This window comes from Filicampus tigris, chromosome 13, assembly GCF_054856515.1.
Source record: "Filicampus tigris isolate MCC_2025a chromosome 13, RoL_Ftig_1.0, whole genome shotgun sequence".
Taxonomy (NCBI): domain Eukaryota; kingdom Metazoa; phylum Chordata; class Actinopteri; order Syngnathiformes; family Syngnathidae; genus Filicampus; species Filicampus tigris.
In genome coordinates this window covers 180513-203283 of record NC_141229.1, presented here as the reverse complement: position 1 = coordinate 203283, position 22771 = coordinate 180513, and the positions used below count along the sequence as shown (strand labels likewise).

Genomic DNA, 22771 nt, shown 5'->3' with positions numbered 1-22771 from the left:
AGCCGCCGTGCGTCGGGCGCACGCGTGGACAAAGCGGCCATTGAGTAAAAGGGACCTTCATTTTGCGCACCGTTGGAAATGCTTGGAAATAGATCACATCAAATTTGACGAACACCACGTGCTTCTCGGGCATCTGATGCCAATTCAACGTCAGTCTGACACCAAATAGGGCCCGCGCGCGGCGCGTCTTCGTCACACGCGAGATGAACTCGCCGTGTTTCTCGCCCGAATATTGACGGCCGAAATATGGAAACCTGGTGAAGCGTTGCTGTGTAAGGGGGTGCTGCGATGCCACCCACGATCGCAAAGGAACAAGTTCCGAAGAACGTTTAACAAGGGGCGGAGGTTTGATCGGTTTCCTGCTTGGCGGAACCCACGCTTTTCTGTCTGCAACCGTGTAAGTGTCGAGAGAGGAAATATTTCATTCCAAACAACACAGCTGCAACAAAATATCCATTGAAATATGTGAACCAATACAAACAAACAAACAAACAAATACATAAATCAGCATTCTTCCTCTTAAGTAACTTGTGAAAGGTCCCGAGGAGCCGTGCTCGGCTGCAGAGCGTAGTTGGAGGCGCGGCTCAACTCAAAGGTTTGACTGCGCCCACACCGAGTCAAAGCGCCTTCTTTTTTCTTAAACTAGGTCCTTGATGGTTTGAATGATGCGACGTCACGCTTACGTTGAACACTTTGTGGAACACCAACACTTTATTGAACATGGAACATGACAAACTCACACTTCTGTCAGTCGGGGCGGAGCTATGAGCTGTTTAACGGAAGTGGTCGAAACGTCCATTTGACGTCCGTTGTGGGTGAACAGAGGCTCGCAGAGCCACAAAAGCTCGTACAACGTGTTCAGGGGCGCTGAAAATGGGGGAGCGGATGTTGGTTCTGAGTGTCTCTAGGCCATTGGGTTCAAAAGTTGTGGTCGAAAGACGCCCTCCACTTTGAAACGAGTGGGACGTGTAGTATGACATGTCCCCAGCAGAGGGCGCACTCTTCCTGTATGGTTGAGGTTAGGATTTGGCTTTCGGTCACTTGATAGTTTGTAATACTCAATGTGAAATTACGTGTTGTTGTTGTCACTTAAAGTGGCGCATCATTAAAGCCGCCAATGAAATAGTTAAAGACCAAAAAGGAAGGCGCTTAGACGTCGGGAATTCGCGTGGGCGCAGTCAAACGTTAAAGTTGAGCTAGGCCTCCAACTGCGCTCTGTAGCCGAGCAGGTACTCGAATCCGATGGTCTTCTATTGACAAACAGCTGATTGGGTTTGTTTCGTTCGAGCGCGCGTGCGGCGAGCCGTTTGCGTGGGGACCGACATCGCGATTCTTCCGCTAAACAGGAGCCAGGACATGGCTCAGCCAGCGGTCGAGTGGACATCTCCCAAGCCAGAGCTGGGGGGTTCCTGGGATCCCCGGTGTCCTTGAGCAAGACACTGCCGCCGCAGCTGCTCCTGATGCTGCGTCATCGGGAGGTGGCTGACGTCACAGTGTGCAGCGCTTTGAGTAGCGCAAGCAGCAAAGCACGATCCAGGTGACTTCGAGCAGGAGAGCGCGTGCGAGGCAAGCCGCATCCGAGGCATACTCACCCCCTGCTGGTCAGCTGCGTGGGCGCTCCTCACACACTCCACGGTGAACTTTTTTCTGCAACATGCAAACAGACCGCATCAGAGACAACAGCGCCCCCCCCCGCACGGGGTGACTTGAAGGAATTGCAAGGCATGCAAGCCTAGTGAGTGGATGTCCTCGTAGAGCCTACCTTTCCAAGTCAAGTCCCCATTTGTGGGCGATGAGGACGTCTCTCTTGAAGACGGACAACATGTTTGGAAAGCAAGCCAGGCGCCTCGTGAGGCACGCGAGAAGCCCTGAAGAATTTGAAGGCGTGACTGCGAGGGTTCCAATGCCTCGTTGCGCGCTTGGAGCGAGTGCCTGGCTCACTGGAAGCAAGTCCCTTTGCTAGTGACGTCACAATCACCCTGCGCGGCCCCACTTTCAAAAATGCTGACGCAAACATTTCTTCAACAGATTAATCACGTCACAAAGAAGAGACGTCACGATCAGCGCGTGCGTGACGTCACACGCGTCCACGTTGGAAAGAAAAGGAAGCGGTTGCAGCGCTCGTGGACGAGTGCCCACGAAGCGGTTGCAGACACACCGACTGTTTATTAATCTGTAGCCACGGTTTAGCAAACCGATAAAAAAAACTCTGTATTGACAGTTACAACATGACGTTACGCTACCTTTTCTCATACCCAGGCAACAGAGGGGCTCTGTAAGACATCGCAGCCAGCCACATTGTTGTGTTTATTGATGCGCAGTGTGCTAGAAAGGTGCTTCCAAGTAAAATGGATTATGATTTTATTTGTTGCTTTCCCACAGCCTAAGCAACTACCGGGGTGGTAATTGGGGGGGGGGCAAAAAATGGACAGGCCCTTTGTCACGTGGCCCCTTTGCAAAATGAAGCGCTCACCTTTGGTGCGGCTCTGTCACGTGACCTTCGGTTGCTTTCCCTGCTGCAGGCAGGCAGGAAGGAAGGAAGGAAGGCAGAAGCATATTTCGGTTGAGCCACGCCTCCGGCTGCAACTCGGCTGCAGTTGCACTTTGTCAGCGCGCGGTGGCGTCCGCGCTACCTTCATGAACATCAAGTAACTTTGCCTCACCGTTCGATCCGCAAAGTGTCAGCGTCCAGGGGTCTGACAGGAGTTGCACGCCTGCTGTCGGTGGCCTTCCGTTTTGTGCGCGCAAAAGGGCGTTTGTCCTCCGTCAAGTTGGTGAGCGAACGCAGAGTTTTGTTCTTCCCGACGGCCCGGGAAGGCATCCGATCACTTCGGCGAGTTAGTCAGAAAGTTGCGACTTTTGCGCCGTTGCCCTTTGCTCGGACTTTCCTCTGACACGGCCAAAGTGGACTTTTGCGATGCACGGCTTAGCGAGCAAATAAGGCTCCCGAGGCTTACTTCGGCTAGCTAGCCCGCTAGCCCGGAGCGTCCGGCGGCGGCGGCGGCGGCGGCGGCGGCCAAAGCAGCCGAGCGAGAGCGTCTCCTCGCGGCCAGCCGGTCGCGCGCCATGGAGACCCGCGGCCGCCTGGCCGAGCTCTTCCGCTTCCTGCAGGACCCCCACCTGGTCGCCCGCTTCCAGCACTTTTGCGGGGTACGCGGCACGTTCTCGAGTCGTGCCAACAGCAGCGGGGCTTGCAGCCTCCGGCCGGACGCCGACCGGGACCGGGACCGGGACCGGGACCGGGACGCCGACCGGGACCGGGCAGCGGGCTCCAGCAAGAACGGTAGGACGACAATGCCGCTCCGCAGGAACTCCCTGACGGGCGACGCGGGCCAGGAGTTCGTGGTGGAGAACCGCTTCCTGTACTACTTGTTCACGTTCGGAACCGAGCTGGGCAACGAGCTCTTCTACTTGACCTTCTTCCCCTTCCTGCTGTGGAACGTGGACGCGCTGGTGAGCCGGCGGCTCATCATGGTGTGGGTGTGGGTCATGTACCTGGGCCAGTGCACCAAGGACGTGCTGGGCTGGTCCCGGCCCGCCTCGCCGCCCGTCGTCAAGGTGGAGATGTTCTACAACTCCGAGTACAGCATGCCCTCCACGCACGCCATGTCCGGCACCGCCATTCCCTTCGCCCTCTTCTTCCTCACCTGCGGCCGCTGGCAGGTAACAAAGCAAACCGCCACCAAACGCGCAGAGGCCGCCTCCGCGCAACTCGCCCGTGAACTCGCACGGGCGGCTTCCATGCAACTAACTCGCACGAGTAGACTGACGATGCGCAACTGACTCGCGCGTGTATCTTGCTCACATTCACTGACTCCACTAACTCTCGCGTGTGGCTTACACACGTCTCTTCTGCGCAACTAACTCGCACGTGTAGCTTCCATGCCACTGGCTCATACATGTAACGCAAGAGTAGCTGATGTGTAAGAAACGCGACTAACTCGTAGGTGTAACCCAGCCCAGTAAGTTGACATCAACACAGCCAACTCCGACATGCGCCGCAAACACAAGTGACGGACACGCGTGACGCGCGGCCAACTGACTCAGATGTGCAACATCCGAAGTGGCACATGTAGCAGCGAACGCGCGCACTCCCAAATGTCCTTCTAACACACACACAGTACAGTGCAGTACAGACACGCACGCACGCACGCGCGACAGGCAACAACCTCCGACAAGCGGCGAGCGACCGCCACCTGAACGAAGTGACTTTGGATGGAGCTCCCAAGCGCTCGCTGGCGCTGACAACGCAGATGAACCTTGACCTGGCGGGAGACGCCGTGCAACGTGACTGTGGCGCGTAAGGTGTCAGACTTTGACCTGCTGATGCGTCTTCGCTGGACTTTGAGCTCGGCACGTCACGCGGGGCGGCTCACGTGCGCCTCCGGCAAGCCAAGCGCTCTCGGCCGCGCGTCGGCGACTCCAAGCGTCGTTCAGCGCGTCGGCCTGAGCAAACATGGCGCTTGGCGTGTGCCTGCACCGACGTGTTTCTTGGCACCGACGTGCTCCTTGGCACCGACGTGCTCCTTGGCACCGACGTGCTCCTTGGCACCGACGTGCTCCTTGGCACCGACGTGCTCCTTGGCAGCTTGTTCTCCTGCCGGCGTGTCCTTCGTGTTTGAACTGGCCACGGCGCTGCCGGCGCTGCTGCCGTCGTGACAAGCGAGGCGCCCGGCGCGCTCTTGTCGTCGCGCAGCGGGAACGTGGGGGCGCAACGTGCGCATTTTACGTGGAGCTAAGAACGCGCTGCCGCATTTTCTCTTCAAAGCCGCGGGCGCTACCGAAAGATTGCTCTGCATCATGTTGTCAGCAACGCCGACAATGAAACGAAAACCAAAGGCCGTCAGGGGGAAAAAGGCTGCAAAATGTCAAGCCGGCCTCCGGGAAGTCACCGTTCGGCACGCCGAGATCATCGACTCCGGACGGTCCATGCAAAATGTCCAGCTGAGCTTGCTGGGATCGTCGCCCGCGAGGCGCGCTTCCAACAGCCTTTTCGCCACAAATAAGTTGTCAGTCCCCGCGACGGCGCAAGATGGCCGCCCCCTCGGCCTCAGCCGCCGGGGGCCTCGTGAGCCGGTTCAGACGCAAGCCGGCTTTGCTCCTCGGCCCCTCGGGCACGTCCAGGTTACCGTCGCTTGCGCAAACAAACAAACAAACAAACGTGGAAAAAAACGTCAACAAAATGAGAGCCCAGCTGCAAGTTTGGAAAAAGAAAGCACAACTAACTCTCGTTACAGCAACCTTCTTTTCGTCTTTGTCAGTTTCGTAGCAGGGTGGAGATACTTTTTCATGCGAGTGACTTTTCATATCCTTTTGCCAACTCTCTTACTTTTCATTTGGTTTGATTTTGGGGGGAAATGCTTTGCTTTGGTGTACGTATTTTTTACATTTTTTTATTGAAGAGCAAAAAAGGTCACCGCGGATTGCGCAATCAAGTCGAGTCCAAGTGTCAAAACAACTGCCGGAGCTTCCTTCTTGTGTGCCGATGACCAGCAATAGCCCCTAAATTCCCGTTTGATATGAATTGGCAAGGAGCCAAAGCCAAGACATTTGGCCTAAGATTAGTATTCCTTTGAGACCGACAACATTTCAGTTGCTTTTCAGCCATTCCGAACATTTTTCTTCCGATCGGATTGCATTGACAGAAGGCCTTTTTTTTCTTTTCTTTTTTTGAAGGACCTGCTTTTTGCAATGTCTTTTTTGCTGACTGGACATTATTACCCAATCCTAAGTGGCCTCAGTATTCAGCCTGAACCTAAAAAAAACAATGCCAAAGAAACCAATCCAAAGCCAGCTAAAAAATCGAATGAAGACGAACAAATGAAAAGTCCAAACATATCAAAAGCAATGAAAAATGTGCTAAACCGATTTGAAGGCCGACACGCGTGAGTGCCGGACGCTAGCCGACGCTAGCCTTGAGTTGTGTGCTGTGTGTTTGGCAGTACTCGCCGACGCTGGGCCTGGTGTTGGCCGTGTGCTGGTGTCTGCTGGTCTGCGTCAGCCGCATCTACATGGGCATGCACTCGCTTCTGGTAAGAGCGCGCACGCACGCACGCACGCACGCACGCACGCACTCACACCGACCGCACGTGCGCTACGTTGCGAGCTAACGAAAGAAGCACCTTTTTTTTTTTTTCTGCAAAATAAGCAAGCTCAATGTGTCCTTAGCTAACGAATTGTAATCCCCCCTCCATAATGTCCAGCTATTGGCTGGCGATGCACATTGACGTACGCAAATGTGCAATTCAGACAAAAATTCCAGAAGGGAACGATTGCATGGGGCGGCACGGCGGTCGACTGGTTAGCACGTCCGCCTCGCAGTTCAGAGGTCGCGGGTTCCGTCCCGGCTCCGGCCTCCCCGTGTGGAGTGTGCGTGGTCTCCCCGTGCTTGCCTGCGTGGCTTTTCTCCGGGTACTCCGGTTTCCTCCCACATTCCAAAAACATGCATGGTTGCGAAGTTGATTGGACACTCTAAATTGGCCCTAGGTGTGAGTGTGAGTGCGGATGTTTGTTTGTCTCTGTGTGCCCTGCCATTGGCTGGCAACCGATTCAGGGTGTCCCCCGCCTACTGCCCGAAGACTGCTGGGATAGGCTCCAGCATGCCCTTGTGAGGAGAAGCGCTATCGCTAATGGATGGATGGATGGATGGAACGATTGCATGTCTTTACGATATCGCCTGGGCCAATACCGGCCTTTTTTTTCCCCGTATATTGTGCAACCCGAGTCCTCTAGCTGCTCCTCAGATGAAGTCGTAGAGGAGCAAAGCTGCTCCTCAAAGAAAAAAGTCATTTGGAGCCGCGCAGGACATTTCCAACAATTTCCTACACGACTCGCAACGGGGCGCTACCATTGGCCCGAAAATGACGGGCGGCCCAAAAGGCGCCCTTGTCAACCGTTGTGCTTGTGGCGCTGTGGGCAGGACGTGATGGCGGGCGTGGTGTACAGCGCGCTGATCCTGCTCTTCCTGCTGCCCGCCTTGGACGCCATGGACGACTTTGTGCTGACGTGCGCCTACGCGCCGGCGGCGGTGGCGGCCGTGCCGGCCGGCCTGGGCCTGCTGTCCTTCACGCTGGACGCCTGGAGCACCTCGCGCGCCGACACGGCGCAGATTTTGGGCTCGGGCGCCGGCGTGGCGCTGGGCTCCCGCGTCAACCGCCTGCTGGGCCTGCTGCCCGACCCGCCGCCCGAGCGGCTGCCGCTGGCGCCGCCCCCGCTGGCGGCCGCCGGACCGCTGGCGGCGGCGGCGGCGCTGCGCTGGGCGGCCGGCGTGCTGGTGCTGGTGGCCACACGGGCGCTGATGAAGGCGCTGGCCATCCCCGTGCTGCGCCGCGTCTGGGCCCTGCCCGAGCGCGACGCGCGGCGCGCCCGCCGCCGTGCTCGAGTGGAGCTTCCTTACCGCTACCTGGTCTACGGCGCCGTCGGCTTCAACGTGCTCTTCCTGGCGCCGCTCGTCTTCCGCTTCCTCCACCTCTCCTGACGTCCGCCGGGCAGGGCCTCCCTTCCGGTGCGCTCGCGTGGACGGACGGACGGACGGACGGACGGACGGACGGTCGGTCGGTCGGCCGGCCGCCTCGCCTTGACCGGCTCCGGCCCCCGGCTTCGGCCTTCCTACGGGCGATTGCCTGTGAGCCGGCATTCACGGGGAACAGGAAGTGATGTTGTTTGTTGATGTTTTTTTTGGTTTTTAAGAATATGTTCCCCGCAGGCCCACTAGTTGAAACACGGCATTCTGATGGAATTTTGCGTTTGCGGAATATAAGTTGAGCAGCAAAATGAACTCGGTTTTAGCCATCTCTGGGGGCGGCCATTTTGTCAACTGAAAATGACATCGCAACTACTCACAACGACCAATCATGGCTCAGATTCAGAAAAGAGGTCAGCCGCGATTGGTCGTTGTGAGCAGTTGTGATGTCATTTTCAGTCGACAAAATGGCCGCCCCCGGAGATGGCTAAAAACGAGTGCATTTTGCTGCTTTACTTTATATTCCACAAACGCAAAATGAATCAGAATGCAGTGTTTCAACTAGTGGGCCTGCTGGGAAAATATTCTTGAAAAAAATAGGTTTGGGTTGACTTCCGCTTTAAGGCTGTGAACAAAGAAGAAAAAACAAAACGAGTCCCGACTCGGAATTGCAGCGACGTGCGGATTGGCCGCCATCTCGAAGGTTCCCGCCCCTCCTCTTCACTCATTTCCTTTGAGACTTTGGGCATTCGACCACTCCCACAAAGCACAAGTGACTCAATTGTCATGCCTTTGTTTCGTTGAAAGCGTGAGACGAGGCGACGCTCCGAAGCAGTCGGTGTGCACGGAAAATGCCTCTTGGCTTTTTGCTTCGAAAGGGGGAGTCAGGCCAAATCTATTTTTTGTCCAGGATATGTTCTGTGCAGGCCCACTAGCCCAGACGCGGCATTCAGATGAATATTGCGTTTGTGGGATATGAGAAATCCACCCGTCTTAAGCTAGCTCAGGGGACGGCCATTTTGTCACGTCTTGTCGACTGAAGATGACATCCGAGTTGCTCAGGGCTCAGATAACGACCAATCACGGCTCAGCTTCAGAAAACAGGTGAACCCTGATCGGTTCTTATCCGAGCCCTGAGCAACTTGGATGTCAACTTCAGTCGACAAGACGTGACAAAATGGTCGCCACCTGAGCTGGCTAAAAGTGGGTGCGTTTTGCTGCTTAATATCCCACAAAGGCGATATGAATCAGAATGCCGTATTTCAACTAGTGGGCCTGCATAGAACATATTGTGGGAAAAAAATAGGTTTGGGTTGACTTCCTCATTAAGGAGAAATGCCACACGCCCAATAGAAACCCGTGGCGCTTCGATCGATCAGCCACTCGCCGCGATCGTCGTATCTCGATCCGTGCCTTTCGTTGCCGATCACCAAAACCGATCACCCGCCCTTTGCAGTAATACGATTGGAACGCCGGGCTGCGATTGGCCCGTCGCTCTGTGCCTCGTTTCCTGTTCACTTCCCGCGGCCTCACAGGTTCAGCGTTTTGCACGGCAACAACCTTTTTGAACGCCGACACGTTGGATCGGATCGCTCGTGTCGCCACGCGTCCTAGTTGACTGACAAGAGCGCTGCAACTGACAACGTCATTGCAATTAGCCATTTTACCTGGCCGTGATTATTTTTTCGACGAATCAAATGAAAAATGTCATTTTTCCATCTAGGTTGGCAACTCTCTGATTAAAAAAAAAAAACAGTTTTTCACTTGGCAAAAATAATCATGATTGTTTTCCAAAGTACAAGCAGATGTTTGCAAATGTCTTATTTTGCTTGACAGCAAGTTTTGGAAAAATGTATGCCGTTTTATTCTTGATCATATTGACTCTGACTTCATTCTTTATTGGAAATAGCTGCGGTTGGTTTACTTTCTTCAATTACAAGAGTACAGCATCTCAACAAGTCTTTGCCATAAATAATAGTAAATAAATAATGATTCTTTCAAAATTCCATGTACACAAATGTAAATGTAGTCATTCAAAAGGTCCTAGCTTTTGAAATGGAAACCAGACAGTCCATTACTACCAAATCAAGTTTAAAAAAACAATAAAGCAATTGCAACTGTTGCTTTTGTGCTCTTTTAATTTTTTTAAAAATGTTGCTTGAAATTCACACTGGCTTTTTTCTGTATTGATGAATTTTAATGTTTAATTGTTCAATAAAGACTGTTCAAAAAGTTGTCAGTAAGGTTTTGCTCTGACCAACCCAATCAGAGGACGGAAAAGGATGACGCCATCGAGTGCTCAGCAACACTGAGGCTGAAATCTCAAATCGATCCCGTCCTTTGCCCGGCATGAGAAGCGCAGATGAATGGAAGCCGCTGCGGTCACCGGTCGACCCCACGATTGCGGCAAGACCAAAAGCTGATTTCTCGACGAAGCTCTACCAGCTGCTGAAACATGACGTAAGATATTTGGGTTTGAGGTGGGGCCATGTGGTTTCTGTCATCTTTTCTACTCATGTCCTGTAGCCACACTATTTTGGAAATCTTTGCTTGATTGGCTGAAAAACAATATAGATGTTTTCACTCCCTTTAACAAAGGACAAATTAGTTTATTCAAAGACGACTCCCCTTCACCGTCAAACTTGATCAATATAATCATTATACTGGGTAAAGATCATATTCACACTAGGAAATTGAGAAATAAGTCCCCGTCACTACCGTGTTTCAAAAATGAGCTAGACAAATATTTGCAATCTTTAACTCTACTGGCAGAAAGAAGTGAAAGGATAAATGGTTTGGTGGGAACTGCAACACAATATAATTTGTTTGTATGCGAAGACTCCCAATGATTATATTGCCTTCAAAATTGATTACATTTTATTTTTATGCACTCAGACAATTTGTAAAAGCCTTGTAAACGTTATTTTTCTGTTTCTAATGTATCAAAACTGATGTCTTCTGAAGAATGCTATATGTTTCCTATTCGACAATGTTTGTAAATTGAAGAAAACAATTTTTTGGGGGGGGGGGGGGGGGTTATGGGGGAAGACGAAGCTCAATCAAATTCAGGCAAGGGTTTGATATCAAATCTTACGATCGATGGCAGTGACGTCACTTGGGTTAAATCAAATCATACTGTAGTTGGTGGCTGCGACGTCACCTTGATTCTTCACACGTGACGCCTCCAGATTTTGCATTTTACTACCCAAACGATTTAGAAACCAACGTGCAACTAAGATGACCCAATGTCCCACTGGAGCTGCACTTTGCATATTGAATTAATTAATCATGAAAATAATGATGGGCGGCACGGTGGTCGACTGGTTAGCACGTCCGCCTCACAGTTCAGAGGTCGTGGGTTCGATCCCGGCTCCGGCCTCCCTGTGTGGAGTTTGCATGTTCTCCCCGTGCCTGCGTGGGTTTTCTCCGGGCACTCCGGTTTCCTCCCACATTCCAAAAACATGCATGGTAAGTTGATTGGATACTCTAAATTGCCCCTAGGTGTGATTGTGAGTGCGGATGTTTGTCTCTGTGTGCCCTGCGATTGGCTGGCAACCAGTTCAGGGTGTCCCCCGCCTACTGCCCAAAGACAGCTGGGATAGGCTCCAGCACGCCCCGCGACCCTTGTGAGGAGAAGCGGTACAGATAATGGATGGATGGATGAAAATAATGATGTTCTTCGACAGTTTTCCTGTAGCGGAACCTTTGTTCGTTTGTGTTTCCGGGCTTCCGGTCAACGGGACACACGCTCGTGCTCCGTGCGCATTTTGCGCCTTGAGAAAGCTTTTGGTGGATTTGTCGTCGTTGCTTCTTCTTCACGCGAGTGCAAAAGAGGCCACAAGTGGTCGAGGTAAGTTGTTGGTCGTGCAAGCGGGCGGTCGAGAAGCAAGCCACGTTTGGGGCAAACGAGGAAGGAGCGTGTCGTTTTGTTTGGCCCCAAGTTAAAGTCCCCAAATCCAAATTTGTGTGCTTTTCATCCACTGGTAATTATAAAAACATATACGTTTGCATCATTTTGTCCTAATTAACTTATTTATATAAGGGCTGGGCAAGTAGCTGTCCTTATTTCAAGGTATTGGTACACACAACGGTGGCCGTTAACAGTATCGGCTGCCCTCTTGTGGCCGTTTTACAATCAGGAAAGAAATTAGCTAATGGGAAGAATAGAAAGTTGCTCTTAATTTCATGCAATTTTAAGGAAAAATGCTATGGTATTTTTTTTAAACGATCTGTCAGAGTTTTTTTCCCTGAAAATAATAGGTATGAAAAGTACTAGTAAGATAAGATAAGAAATGCCTTTATTGATCCCACAGTGGGGAAATTTTCATTGTTACAGCAGCAAAGATCACAGAGGTCACACAGGGTGTAGTGGTATCGGTACTACTCGAGTTGAGTACTCGTACTGGTATAGTTCTGAAAACAAGTGGTTTCAAACATCCCCTTTTTTGTCAAATAAAAAAAAACCTTTGTGTACTTTCTTCCAAGTTAAGTTTTGGAGTTCGTCCAAAGTTTAAACAAATAAAAATACAAATCTGTGTACGTTTTGTCCAATCTTGAAAATACAGGAAGTCGATTTACGAACGGGTTTCCGTCCCTACGCTGGCGATGTAACCCACATTTCTGCGTATGTTGGAAAAATATTTGGTATAAATCCATCCATCCATCCATCCATTATCTGCGGCTTAGCTGAGGTCAGGTCGCGGCGGCAGCAGCTTCAGCGGGGAAGCCCAGACTTCCCTCTCCCTTGGTATAAAAAAAAACCGAAAATACATTCAAATGAAAAAATAAGATGCAGTACTTAGCATGACTGCTGTGAGGTGGATGGAGAAAAAAGAGGGGAAGGCGAAAAAGGCAAAGATACTCCCAGTGCACAAACACAGACACGATCGGAATACCCCGGTTGCATGGGACACTCTGCGAATGTTCAACTGCAAGGAATCTTGGTCTTTGTAGTACAGGAAGTACTTATGTGCGCGTGTTTGTCGCGCAACCCAGTGGAAATACACGAGCAGAAATACACAAGCTCAGAGACGGCACGAAAGCGCCCTTTTGGAGCCAGGGGGAAACCGGCTGCTTCATTCCTGTGGTGAGTGACGTGAATATCAAGTGTTTTATTGACAGTTGAAAGAAACAAGCGGAAATGATGTCCGTTTGAGTCATGACGCCCGCCGTGTGTCGCCGTACACAGTGGCCTTATTCAAATGCCGGATCAACTCTGTCCAATCAATCATGTAAACGGGTTATTCAGAATGTTTCAGAAATCGGAATTTTGACCTTAACCCCAATATTGACTGGATTTAAATGTAGTCACTTTGGCGCTGGGGACAAAATGGCAGAAGAGGCACGGCGTCGGAAATTCGAAACGGTGTAACTCGAGGACTTCCTGTATACATATTTGTTGTGTTCTTTTTTTTTTTTTTGTATTATTTGTTTCTTTGGTTGTATTACGTGTTTCTTTTGTTGATTGGTGGCAGGTTGTGTGCAATAATGGCCGTTCTTCTTCCTTTGTGCACCGCAATCTCTTGAGTTTGCCAACATGAGAGCAATGAGTTGTGAACCGGGCTTCCGCTTTCACGTCTTGCCTTTCAGGAGCCGCGAGGCGAACATGGAGGGCTCGCAGCCGGAGAAGATTGCGGGCCGGCCGGCGCTTGGCGGCGGCGAGCCCGTGCCCGTCTACGTCCTGGACGTGGCACTGCACCCGGACGGCGTCGCCTTGGCCGCGTCCTGTTCCGACCTGGCGCTGCGGCTGCGCGACCGGGCCACGCTGCGTCTGGTGGGCGAGTACCGCGGGCACGGCGGCCGCATGTGCGGGCTGACCTTCGCTCACGCGCGGCCCGACCTCCTCTATTCGGCGTCCGAGGACGGAACGGTCCGGGCCTGGGACGTCCGGCGCCCCGGCGTGGCCCAGCTGTTCCGTGGCGACCCGTCGCACAGCTTCTGCAGCTTTGACCTGAGCTGCGGCGACGCGCTGCTCTGCGCCGGCACTTCGGTCAGTATACGCTGCTGTCTTTGCTGAAAAAAGTGGGAGCGCAGATTCGGGGGGGAAAAAAAAAAAAAAGGAACGGACCGGTCGCCGCGCCGTCAGTGTCGGGGCGCAAGCAAACAAAGGACGGCGGACTAGTCGCCAGTCAGCGTTCAGGCAGATGTCCACATGTCGGCGTGCTCATCGCTGAAAGGCGGGGCACTCGAAGACAAATAGCGAGCCGGGCGCCAGTCGTCGCTCCAGCACGTTTATATGGAAGACGGACTGGTCGCCGCTCCAAAAAGGCACTTGAGAGAGCGGGAAAGCAGTTGAGGTGACGTCACGCCACGTGATGAGGCATTTGAAAGAAAGTTTGAGTTTGAATCGGCGTCTGGCTCTTCACTGGGGCTGCCGCTACGCGATGCCCGCAGCATACACCAAATAAAAGAAATTGCTGCTATCCCAATTAGTCAAGGACTCGTTTCAGCCCTTCTGGCGATATAGGCTGAGGGAAACGTCAACAAACATGACTTTGATTTGGGGTCTTGGACCCCAAAAGGGGGGAATGTTCAAGGTACCGTAGAGGAAACTTAAGGTCACGTGAACGAGTGCCAACCCAGTTTTGCTAAAGGTGTGAGCATGTTTGCTGCGTCGTGTGGCTTGATTTTTCTCCTCGTCTCTTGCGTTTGGGGCTCGGCTCGGCCCGGCCCGGCTCGGCTCGGCTCGGCTCAGCTGGTCGACGAAGACAGCCTGTTGGTGTTCTGGGACAGCAGGAAGCCAGACGCGGCCCCGCTGGGCGTCTACTCCGAGTCGCACAGCGACGACGTCACGCAGGTGCGCTTCCACCCCAGCGACAAGGACCGGCTGGCGTCGGGCTCCACCGACGGCCTGGTGAACGTATTCGACGTGCGGCGCGGCTCAGAGGAGGAGGCGCTGCTGTGCACCTGCAACGGCGACTCGTCGGCGGCGTCCGTGTGCTGGGCGGCGTCCGACGGCAGCCACCTGCTGTGCCTCAGCCACGACGAGGGGCTGCGCCTGTGGGACCTGCGCCAGCTGGACACCGAGAGACCGCTCACCCTCTTCGGCTGCCCGGACGTGCGCCGCCTGGAGCTGACGCCGGGCGGCCGGGGTCCGGACTACCTGGTGGGCGGGGCCTGGCTGGAGGGGGCAGGCAAGCTGCTGGTGTTGGGCGGGGACATGGGCGGTGACATCCAGCTGATGGAGTGCGACGGCGACGGGCTGCGTCTTCTCGCCGGCCTCCGTGGGGGACACGCCGCCACCGTCAGGTGCTTCGTGTGGGACGAGGCCCAGGGGGCGCTGGTCACCGGCGGGGAGGACGCGCAGCTGTTGCTGTGGAAACCCGGGAGTGAGGGAGACCACGATAGTTCTTCAGCCTTCAAACGCAAATGGAGGCCGCAAGAAAAAGCACAAATCCACAAATAGGCCACCATAAAAACAAAGTACGTGTGCTTCGATTTTTCAAGACAAAGACAATTTGTGACATTGAAATCGTATTTTAACTTGGGAATACTTCAAACTTTTAAAAGAATGCTTTAACTGTGCAGAAAATTTGGGCATGTTCAAGAGGACTGGCACATAGCTGACAGATATAATTTAAGGCTCTATCTGTATTGTATTGGTAAGGATGACCCAGGACACGCTGGAGAGACGTCTGTCTCCCGGCTGGCCTGGGCATCCCTGGGGAAGAGTTGGAAGATGTGGCTGCGGAGAGGGAAGCCTGAAGTCTGGGCTTCGTCAACCTCGGACAAGTGGATAATGGATGGATGGATGTACACTGTTTTATGTATATATACATATATATATATATATATATATATATGTGTATATATATATATATGTGTATATATATATATATATATATGTGTATATATATATATATATGTGTATATATATATATGTGTGTATGTATATATATGCATATATATATATATATATATATATATATATATATATATATATGTATATATATGTATATGTTAATTATATGGGACTGAGGATCTACATTAGTAGATTAGTAGTACATTAGATCTGATTATTTTCTCTTTTCAAGATGGTTGAGAAGCCATGATTGGGCTTTTCTGATTATTTCCAAATTTCTGATCGGTATAGTTTGGTTGTGATTGAAGACTCTTCCTTGGCCATACATGTTGTGCATGGTGATTGGCTGGCAGCAAGTCCAGGCAACCTGGACCTGGTGTACCCTACCTTGTGCCCAAAGTCCGCCGGGATAGACTCACTCAGCTCACACGCGACCCGAATGAGGTGGATGGCATATTAAGATTAGGAACTTTCAATTCAAACTTCAGACTCCACTGAAAATGTTTTTTCATTTGTACTTTCAAGACTGAAGTTTTGGAAACCGTTCAGAAACTGAACCAATAAACCTCAACAAAAGAAAGTATTTGAGCTTGAACTGAGCATGGAATTTTTCAAATGCATTAACCCCGTATATCCAAGTGTCTCAACGCCCCCTCTCGGCTCATAGGTACAGCACTGTCAGTGGCTCTTGGCAGAGGAGGAAAAATATATGACCTCACGTCATGTGACTCACCTGAACACAGGGCCTTTCATTTGTCTGATTAAAATGCTCAAGTGATTGTGATGAATGGGCAGTGTCGTGTACTTTGTCTTCACATGCTTTGAGTGCATCTGGCCGTTGCTAGGCAACATGACCGTGCAGCCTCCCCAAACTCACTGCAACACAATTCAGCACCTTGGCTGGGGACCAGTCCAGGGTGGAGCCCACTTTTCGCTCCAGTCAGATGGGAGCATGAAGAGTGTTGCTTTCCCTTCATGTCCACCCAGCGTGAACGCCCACGACCGTGGCAAACTTGCAGCGTCCAAGTCAAGCGAGTCGAGTACACGCCCAGCAGGGATGGTGAACGCCAAAGCGTTTCAATTCGGATTACGTCCAAAGTGTTTGAGTGAGTGAGTGACGTGATCGTGTTGCTAGCTTCAATCTGGTGGCTAATGCTAGCAGTGCTAAGGGCGGCAGCTGGGTGCGGGGCAGGGCCGCCGCTGACAGGTTTGTCCTCATTCCGAGGCGACAAACGTCGAGCGAAAGGCTCGCTACTTCCCCGCTTGCTCTCAAGATGCCTTTCCGTCTTGTTTGGTGCTGGCTCCTCCGCCCGACTGTTGACGTCACAACCTGGCCCCGCCTTCCGTCTGACTGACGTGCTTCCCAGTCCAATCGCAATCGTCACCATCGCCCGCTGCAGCCAGTGAGCGTAGCCCGGCCGAGCAAACGACGTCACGGACCGGCCCCGCCCCGCCACCGGACTGACGCGTACTTCGTCCAATCGTAATGGCGATCGTCGCCTGGTGTGACCAATGGGCGCGGCGGAAGCTGCCGAGCACGTTCGTGTGCTTGCGTGGTGTGTGCGGTGGTGTTGACAATAGGTGCGGAGCAGCAGCAAGGCAGCAACCCCGTTTGCGACTGGAGAGGAGAAGAAGAAGCCCCGCAGCCGGACGCGAGCGTCAGCACCACCACCACCACCACCATCGGCAGCAGCAGCAGCAGCAGGAGGCCAAGCGAAAGGACGGGGAATGTAAAAGCCATCTTTGGGCCTTCTTCATGGCACTTTGAGGGCCGTTCACTCCAAAGGAGAACCGCCGCCGCAGGCCGACAATCTGCCTCATTCCTCCCTCTCCGCCGCTTGGGAAAGGCTGCCCGCAACGAGCTGGAGGTAGCCCCGCAACTTAGCCCCCCCCCCCCCGCCCGCTAGATTCCCAAACATAGGATAACTCCTCGCCGCCGTCTCCGTTGCGAAGCGCAGAGGATCAAGGTAAAGTACCCCCACACCACCACCACCACCTCCGCCCCCCAGTGGAGCTAACAGCGGCTTGTCGGGACTCGGGACGGCGTGTCCAGCCTGGGCTTCAGCCCCCCACCTCCCCCCGTCAGTGTGTCAGCTATCGCTAGCAGCATTAGCTCCGCCTCGGTTTTTACGTCTGGGATGATGGGTGACCGTCCGAACCCGCCCAGGTAAAGTGTTTCGGCTCAGCAGAACCTCACTGATTTGATTTGCATTTCATGTGTTCGTCCGTGTTTTCATGTTGTTGGCTTTTGCTCGGCCGGGGACGACGACGTGCTAGCGTGATAACGGCTAGGTAGCTGGCTGGCTAGCCGTTAGCCGCTCAGCTTCGCTTCGCTTCGCGTCGCTCCGCTTTGCTTAGCCGCCAGACAGCAGCAGAATTTCCACTCGGATGACATTTGCTGTCACTCTTTGTGATCAAAGCTTCCTGACGCCACGCGGATGTCTCGCGTGCGCGTGGAAAGCGACTAGCGAGCGGCCGACGGCGGCCAACGGCGGCCAACGGCGGCCGGGTCTGCCAAGGAGCCAAACGGTAGGCTAACCGTGCTAAGTGCTAGCTGTCAAGTTTGGAGGGTTGGAGCTTCGGCAGGCCCGAAAGAGACGAAAAGACTCCGGCTGCAGTCTGCTCACCCATGTGGAAAACTGTAGAACAACAATTGCCGATTTTGTAGTGGAAACGCGCAAGTATGTGTCCAATCCTTCGTCAACAGTTTTCACTCTCAAGTCCTTTGTTTTAGTTCCAAGGGGACGTCACTGACGCATTTTGTTCTTTCCAAGACAAATGCGTGCAAGTTAGGCACTCGATCTGGAAAGCACGTTGTGTATGAATAGTTCAGGTCAATCAAGTCTAAAATTGCAGCCAGGGAATATTTGGAATATGTCTTCTGCCAGTCAGGCCTGCTATACACACAGAGATTATTTCAATTTCAGAAGATTGTTTACTCCTTACGGAGCTCACACATGACGGAAAAAAGTCAGGCATGCATGCAACCATTTTGGTCATACTGTGTTTGTAGTGTGTTGCGATTAATGTCAATGCAAACATTCAAATTGTGTCTGAAGCAGGTATTGTGAGGCAGAAATCTGGTGTTATCGCTCCAGCGCCAAGAACAGCACACACTTGAGGACATGCCACCCGACATGCCACTCTTTTAAAAGTAGTGAAAATTTCTAGCTGTCATCTTGATGCAAAGTAAATTGGTGTCAATGTTTGAGGTGGGAGTCTTTTGGGGATGAATCTGGGTTTCATAATCTTCACCCCATGATCGGAAAGCCTACGAACCACCAAAACAAACAACTTACAATAATGAGGAACTTGGACTAATTCTAGATTCAGTTGTTGAAAAGTGCATCAGACAGCCACGCTTGTGGATTTGAAGAAAGATAAGTTTTGGAGAGGCGTCTGAGTATTCCAACTCATGTACTTGCTCTTTTGAGAATTTGATGAGGACTAAGACACGGGTACGCCATGCCAAGGTGCTTAAACGCCGGTGGTTGGAGGAGGTTGTTTACTGGACTGTATGAATAAATGGTCATTGACATGCGTCTTTGCTTCTCCCCCCTCCTTTCCGTCACGTTGCTCGCCACCTTCACACGAACGTTACGATGGCTTTTGCAAACCACTTTGCTTTGACCGTTTCAGTTGGCCTCGCATCTGCCGCTGTTTCACATTCTTGAGGCGTAGCTGTAGTGCTAATGGGATCCAAGTAGAGCTAACGCTAGCGTGCTATCCTATTCTTCTCTACTTTTTGATTGCAGTGCCTCGGTTGACAGCCATACCGGCGTCTGCGGCTCCCCCACGCAAGACATCTTGCGGCAGAGAGATTGGCGCTCTCTTGAACCGGCTATAGTACGGTCTTATACACGCGTGCGTCTGTGTTTGACTCTTTTCCTGCCCTTTGCGCTTCTCTCTTGGAGAGTGAGAATTAGCTCATGTTTCGCAGCCCGGGTTGCCCCCAGGTAACTATTTGACCTGAGAGAGAGTCTCACAGGCTACCAGCAAACAAACACAACAAAAAGTAGGTATCCTGACATGTCTGCATTTCGGCTCAACTGTATGTAGTCGGTGTGAATTGTGAAACTTGGGCATGTTGAAATGCTCCCAAAGCTGAACGCATGTTTGCAGGGAGCCACGACTTGTGTCGGACGAACGGTGACACTTGGACGGATACTCAGGCTGACGTCCAGCGGAAGGAGGTTTCATTTTGCTGCCCGTCACTCGACACTGCTGGCATTAGGCCTGTCGCCAGAACAGTTTTCCCAACAGTTTCTGGGAACAATTATCTCCACCAGAAACAATCAAATTGTTTTTCGTCATTGTTACTGTTTTGCATTTTTGTATGCTGGCTACCTGGGAGATTTTTCTCATGTCAAATGGGCACCTCGGCTCAACAAAGGTAGATTTCCAAGTGATCGAATCCCAATTCGAAGCTCAAGTCCTTCAATCTGTTTGATATGATGTTTCAAGCGAGCTCACGAGATCTTGCATTGGCGCTTTGCAGACTCTGCACGCTGTCTGACAATAGTGCTCAAATAACTCTATGTTGTTGAGCTTTGGAAGATAGTTGCTCTTAAAAAAGATGCGCTTTAATTGCTTTTGCTCCAATATCATCACTCGATCAGTTGCAACCACCGCCCCCCCCCCCCCCAAAAAAAAAAAAAAAAACAATCCATGGGGGTGATAATATTCTGAGGGCTGGGTGATGCCAGCAAGTTCACCCGATGTTACATATCGTCATACATGTGCATCCTGACACGTGGCCTTCCTGGCCACAGGTATCCCGCCGTTCGCTATAACTTTGCGTACACTTCAAGGAAACAGTCCTCTGTGTAGCCAAATGATATTTCAATGATGCTGGACAGCAAAAATGCCAGGTAGTCGCTCGGTGCTCGTAACACGACAACGTGAATACCTGTTGTAAACCGTTGGCTTTGCTTAACAGGTGACGCCTTAAAGTGGAAGTCAAGCCAAACATCTTTTTTTCAAGAATATGTTCGATGCAAGCGCACTAGTTGAAACAAGTCATTCTGAAAAATATTGCGTTCGTGGAATAAGTGTTAATCCACCTGTTTTTAGCCATCTCTAGGGGCGGCCATTTTGTCACTTCTGTCGCATGAAAATGACATCACAACTGATCAGGCAATGACCAATCATGGCCCACCTGTTTTCTGGAGCTGAGCTGTGATTGGTGGTTACCTGAGTAGTTGTGATGTTATTTTCAGTCGACAGAAGTGACAGAAATGGCCGCCCCCGGAGATGAGTGGTGGATTTTGCTGCTTAACTCATATTCCACAAACGCAATATTCATCGGAATGCCCTGTTTCAACTAGTGGGCTTGCATGGATTCTGGAAATTCCTGCTGGGAACATATTCTTGAAAAAAATGTGTTTGGGTTGATTCCTCCCTTAACTGCAGAGTCAGCACGCAGGACCGTACTTGTGGATGTCAAACTGCAACCTGTCCTCCTGAGCTGGGCTTTGGAGTCGGCATGAACATGAACGCATTAGCCATTGTAGCCAAACGTGGCAAGACTGCGTTGCCCTCGACGTGCAGTCCGCCACATGCGAGGCGGCGTTCAACGTGAGCGTCGAAAGCGGGCACAGCGGCCCAGCGTGGCTCGCATTCTTCCGCTAGCTCTGGCAAGCCTCCGTTTTCAATTCAGCTCCACTCACCCAAGTCCCGACGATAAAAGTGCCGTAGAGATATTATTCCTTTTTTGGAGCGGAACAGCGTTCCAAAACCTTCATCCTGATTTGACTGTTGTGTCATGTCCAGATCTGCCTTTCCAGGCACACTAGTTCAAAAAAAGTGCCTTACATTGGGCTGGCGCTGAAAGTTGCCTTTTCACTTCTACCGTCTTCCTTCTTCTTGTGCTGTTAGCAGCACAGCTCCTGGTCCAAACTTAAGGAGCTGCTTTCAGAGGCACTCCAGGAATCGTTTATGAATGAGAGTGCGATATCGATTCTCATGCCTCCGTCCGTATCGAAACGTCTGTTCTTTGAGCACACCCCGAGAAAATAGAGCGTCTGGAGAATTGTGTGATCGTGACAGGGCTGCTGCTGCTGCTGATGATGATGATGATGATGATGATGCAGTGGTCCGCTGCAGCAGTGGGCCACCTTTGCTGCAAGGAAGCCTGTCCTGTGTGTCACGTGACACCCGATGTTAAGGTGTGTGTTGACTAGGGATGTGCGCGACTAGTTGTTTAACCGTCTACGATTTATTTAGCATTAAGAATCACGCATCTTGTTCCTCACGCCTCTGCCTCTGTCAACAAGCTGAGCACCAAGAGAGAGAATTGAGCCCCCCCAACCCCGCCCGCACGCACACATAGTAGGGGGCGGGGACAAGTAAATTCGGAAGATGTCGAAGCTCCCACGAAAAGCAACGGCACCGTTTGGGAGTGTTTTGATGCAGCAGATGACAACAAGGTCGTCTGTAGGCTTTGTAAGCATAAACTCGCCTACAACCACTCTCCCGGAGCGACAAGAAACCACATCCAAAGTAAATCTCGATGTGAATCTGCAGGTCGGTGGCGGCGGGGCCAGTCAGACGAGCATGAGAGCGTTTGTTCCAGCCAGGCGCTGCGATGCTCACCGCACAGCAAAGATTACCCAACTAATTTGTAAAATGACGCGATATGCTGCCGCTTTCTTTTGTTGAGGGCAGACGGTTCGAAAAATGAATGCTGTATATCGAGTCTGAGTACGTGGTGCCAAATGGCAAAACAATAACGCCCCAACTCGAGAGTAGCCATAACCAAATGAAAGGGGAGATACTACGAGCGTTTGAGAGGGTCCGCTATGGGGCCATTGCCTTAACTACAGACGGATGGACGTCCATAGCCACCGAATCTTACATGACTATGACGTGTATAACGTATGTGGACGAAGGACATCTCCGCAGCTGTGTGCGAGACACAGCTGAAAACTTGGCTGCTCTCCTGCGGGGTGTGATGGGTGCGCGGGCACTAGAAAATAAAGCCGTCGCCTGTGTGCATAGTAATGCAGCTAACATGGTGCTAGCGAATGAGACCCTGCTCTACTGGGAGTCGGTACCATTACTCATTACATTATTCATAATAAATACCATGCATTGCATTGGCAAATGTATTTCTCTTTCAATTGTTCACTTTTATTCAATCAGTTGTTATTACATAAATAGAATTGAAATGAACAAACCGTCCTGAATGTTTGGGCTAAAATAGCCCCTACTGTAAATACAGAACACATTTGCATTTTAAACTTTGAATTCAATATGTATTAAATGTCAAGTTTTCTTGCTTATAGACTAGTCGCAAATAAAATTTTCGACTAGTCGCAAATAAAATTTTATTTGCGACTAGTCGGCGGGCAAATGAGTCGAAATTCCCATCCCTAGTGTTGACTTTTGTATCGTTGGCAGAGGAGCGGCCTGGCGACAAGAGTTGAACATTGAAAGTCTCGGCGATCTTCGCGCTTTATGACCTGTACGATGGACTAACTGCTGCCGTCTTATCAGCACGGTGTGCG

The 22771-nt window shown here is 51.6% G+C and overlaps 2 protein-coding genes across 2 annotated transcripts; both read left to right on the top strand.

Moving 5' to 3' along the window:
* Positions 1–2430: 2430 nt before the first annotated feature.
* On the top strand, positions 2431–7763 carry sgpp1b (sphingosine-1-phosphate phosphatase 1b). The gene is made up of 3 exons (XM_086049622.1): positions 2431–3663; positions 5943–6032; positions 6920–7763. Exons 1-3 carry the CDS (start codon positions 3067–3069, stop codon positions 7475–7477), a joined length of 1245 nt encoding a protein of 414 aa, XP_085905748.1. The 5' UTR covers positions 2431–3066; the 3' UTR covers positions 7478–7763.
* A 3382-nt stretch (positions 7764–11145) lies between these two features.
* Positions 11146–15846, top strand: wdr89 (WD repeat domain 89). Its single transcript, XM_086050610.1, is given in 4 exon segments — positions 11146–11312; positions 13052–13451; positions 14157–14831; positions 14833–15846. Coding segments are annotated over 3 exon segments (1104 nt in total). The 5' UTR covers positions 11146–11312; positions 13052–13067; the 3' UTR covers positions 14878–15846.
* The last annotated feature ends 6925 nt before the right edge of the window (positions 15847–22771 follow it).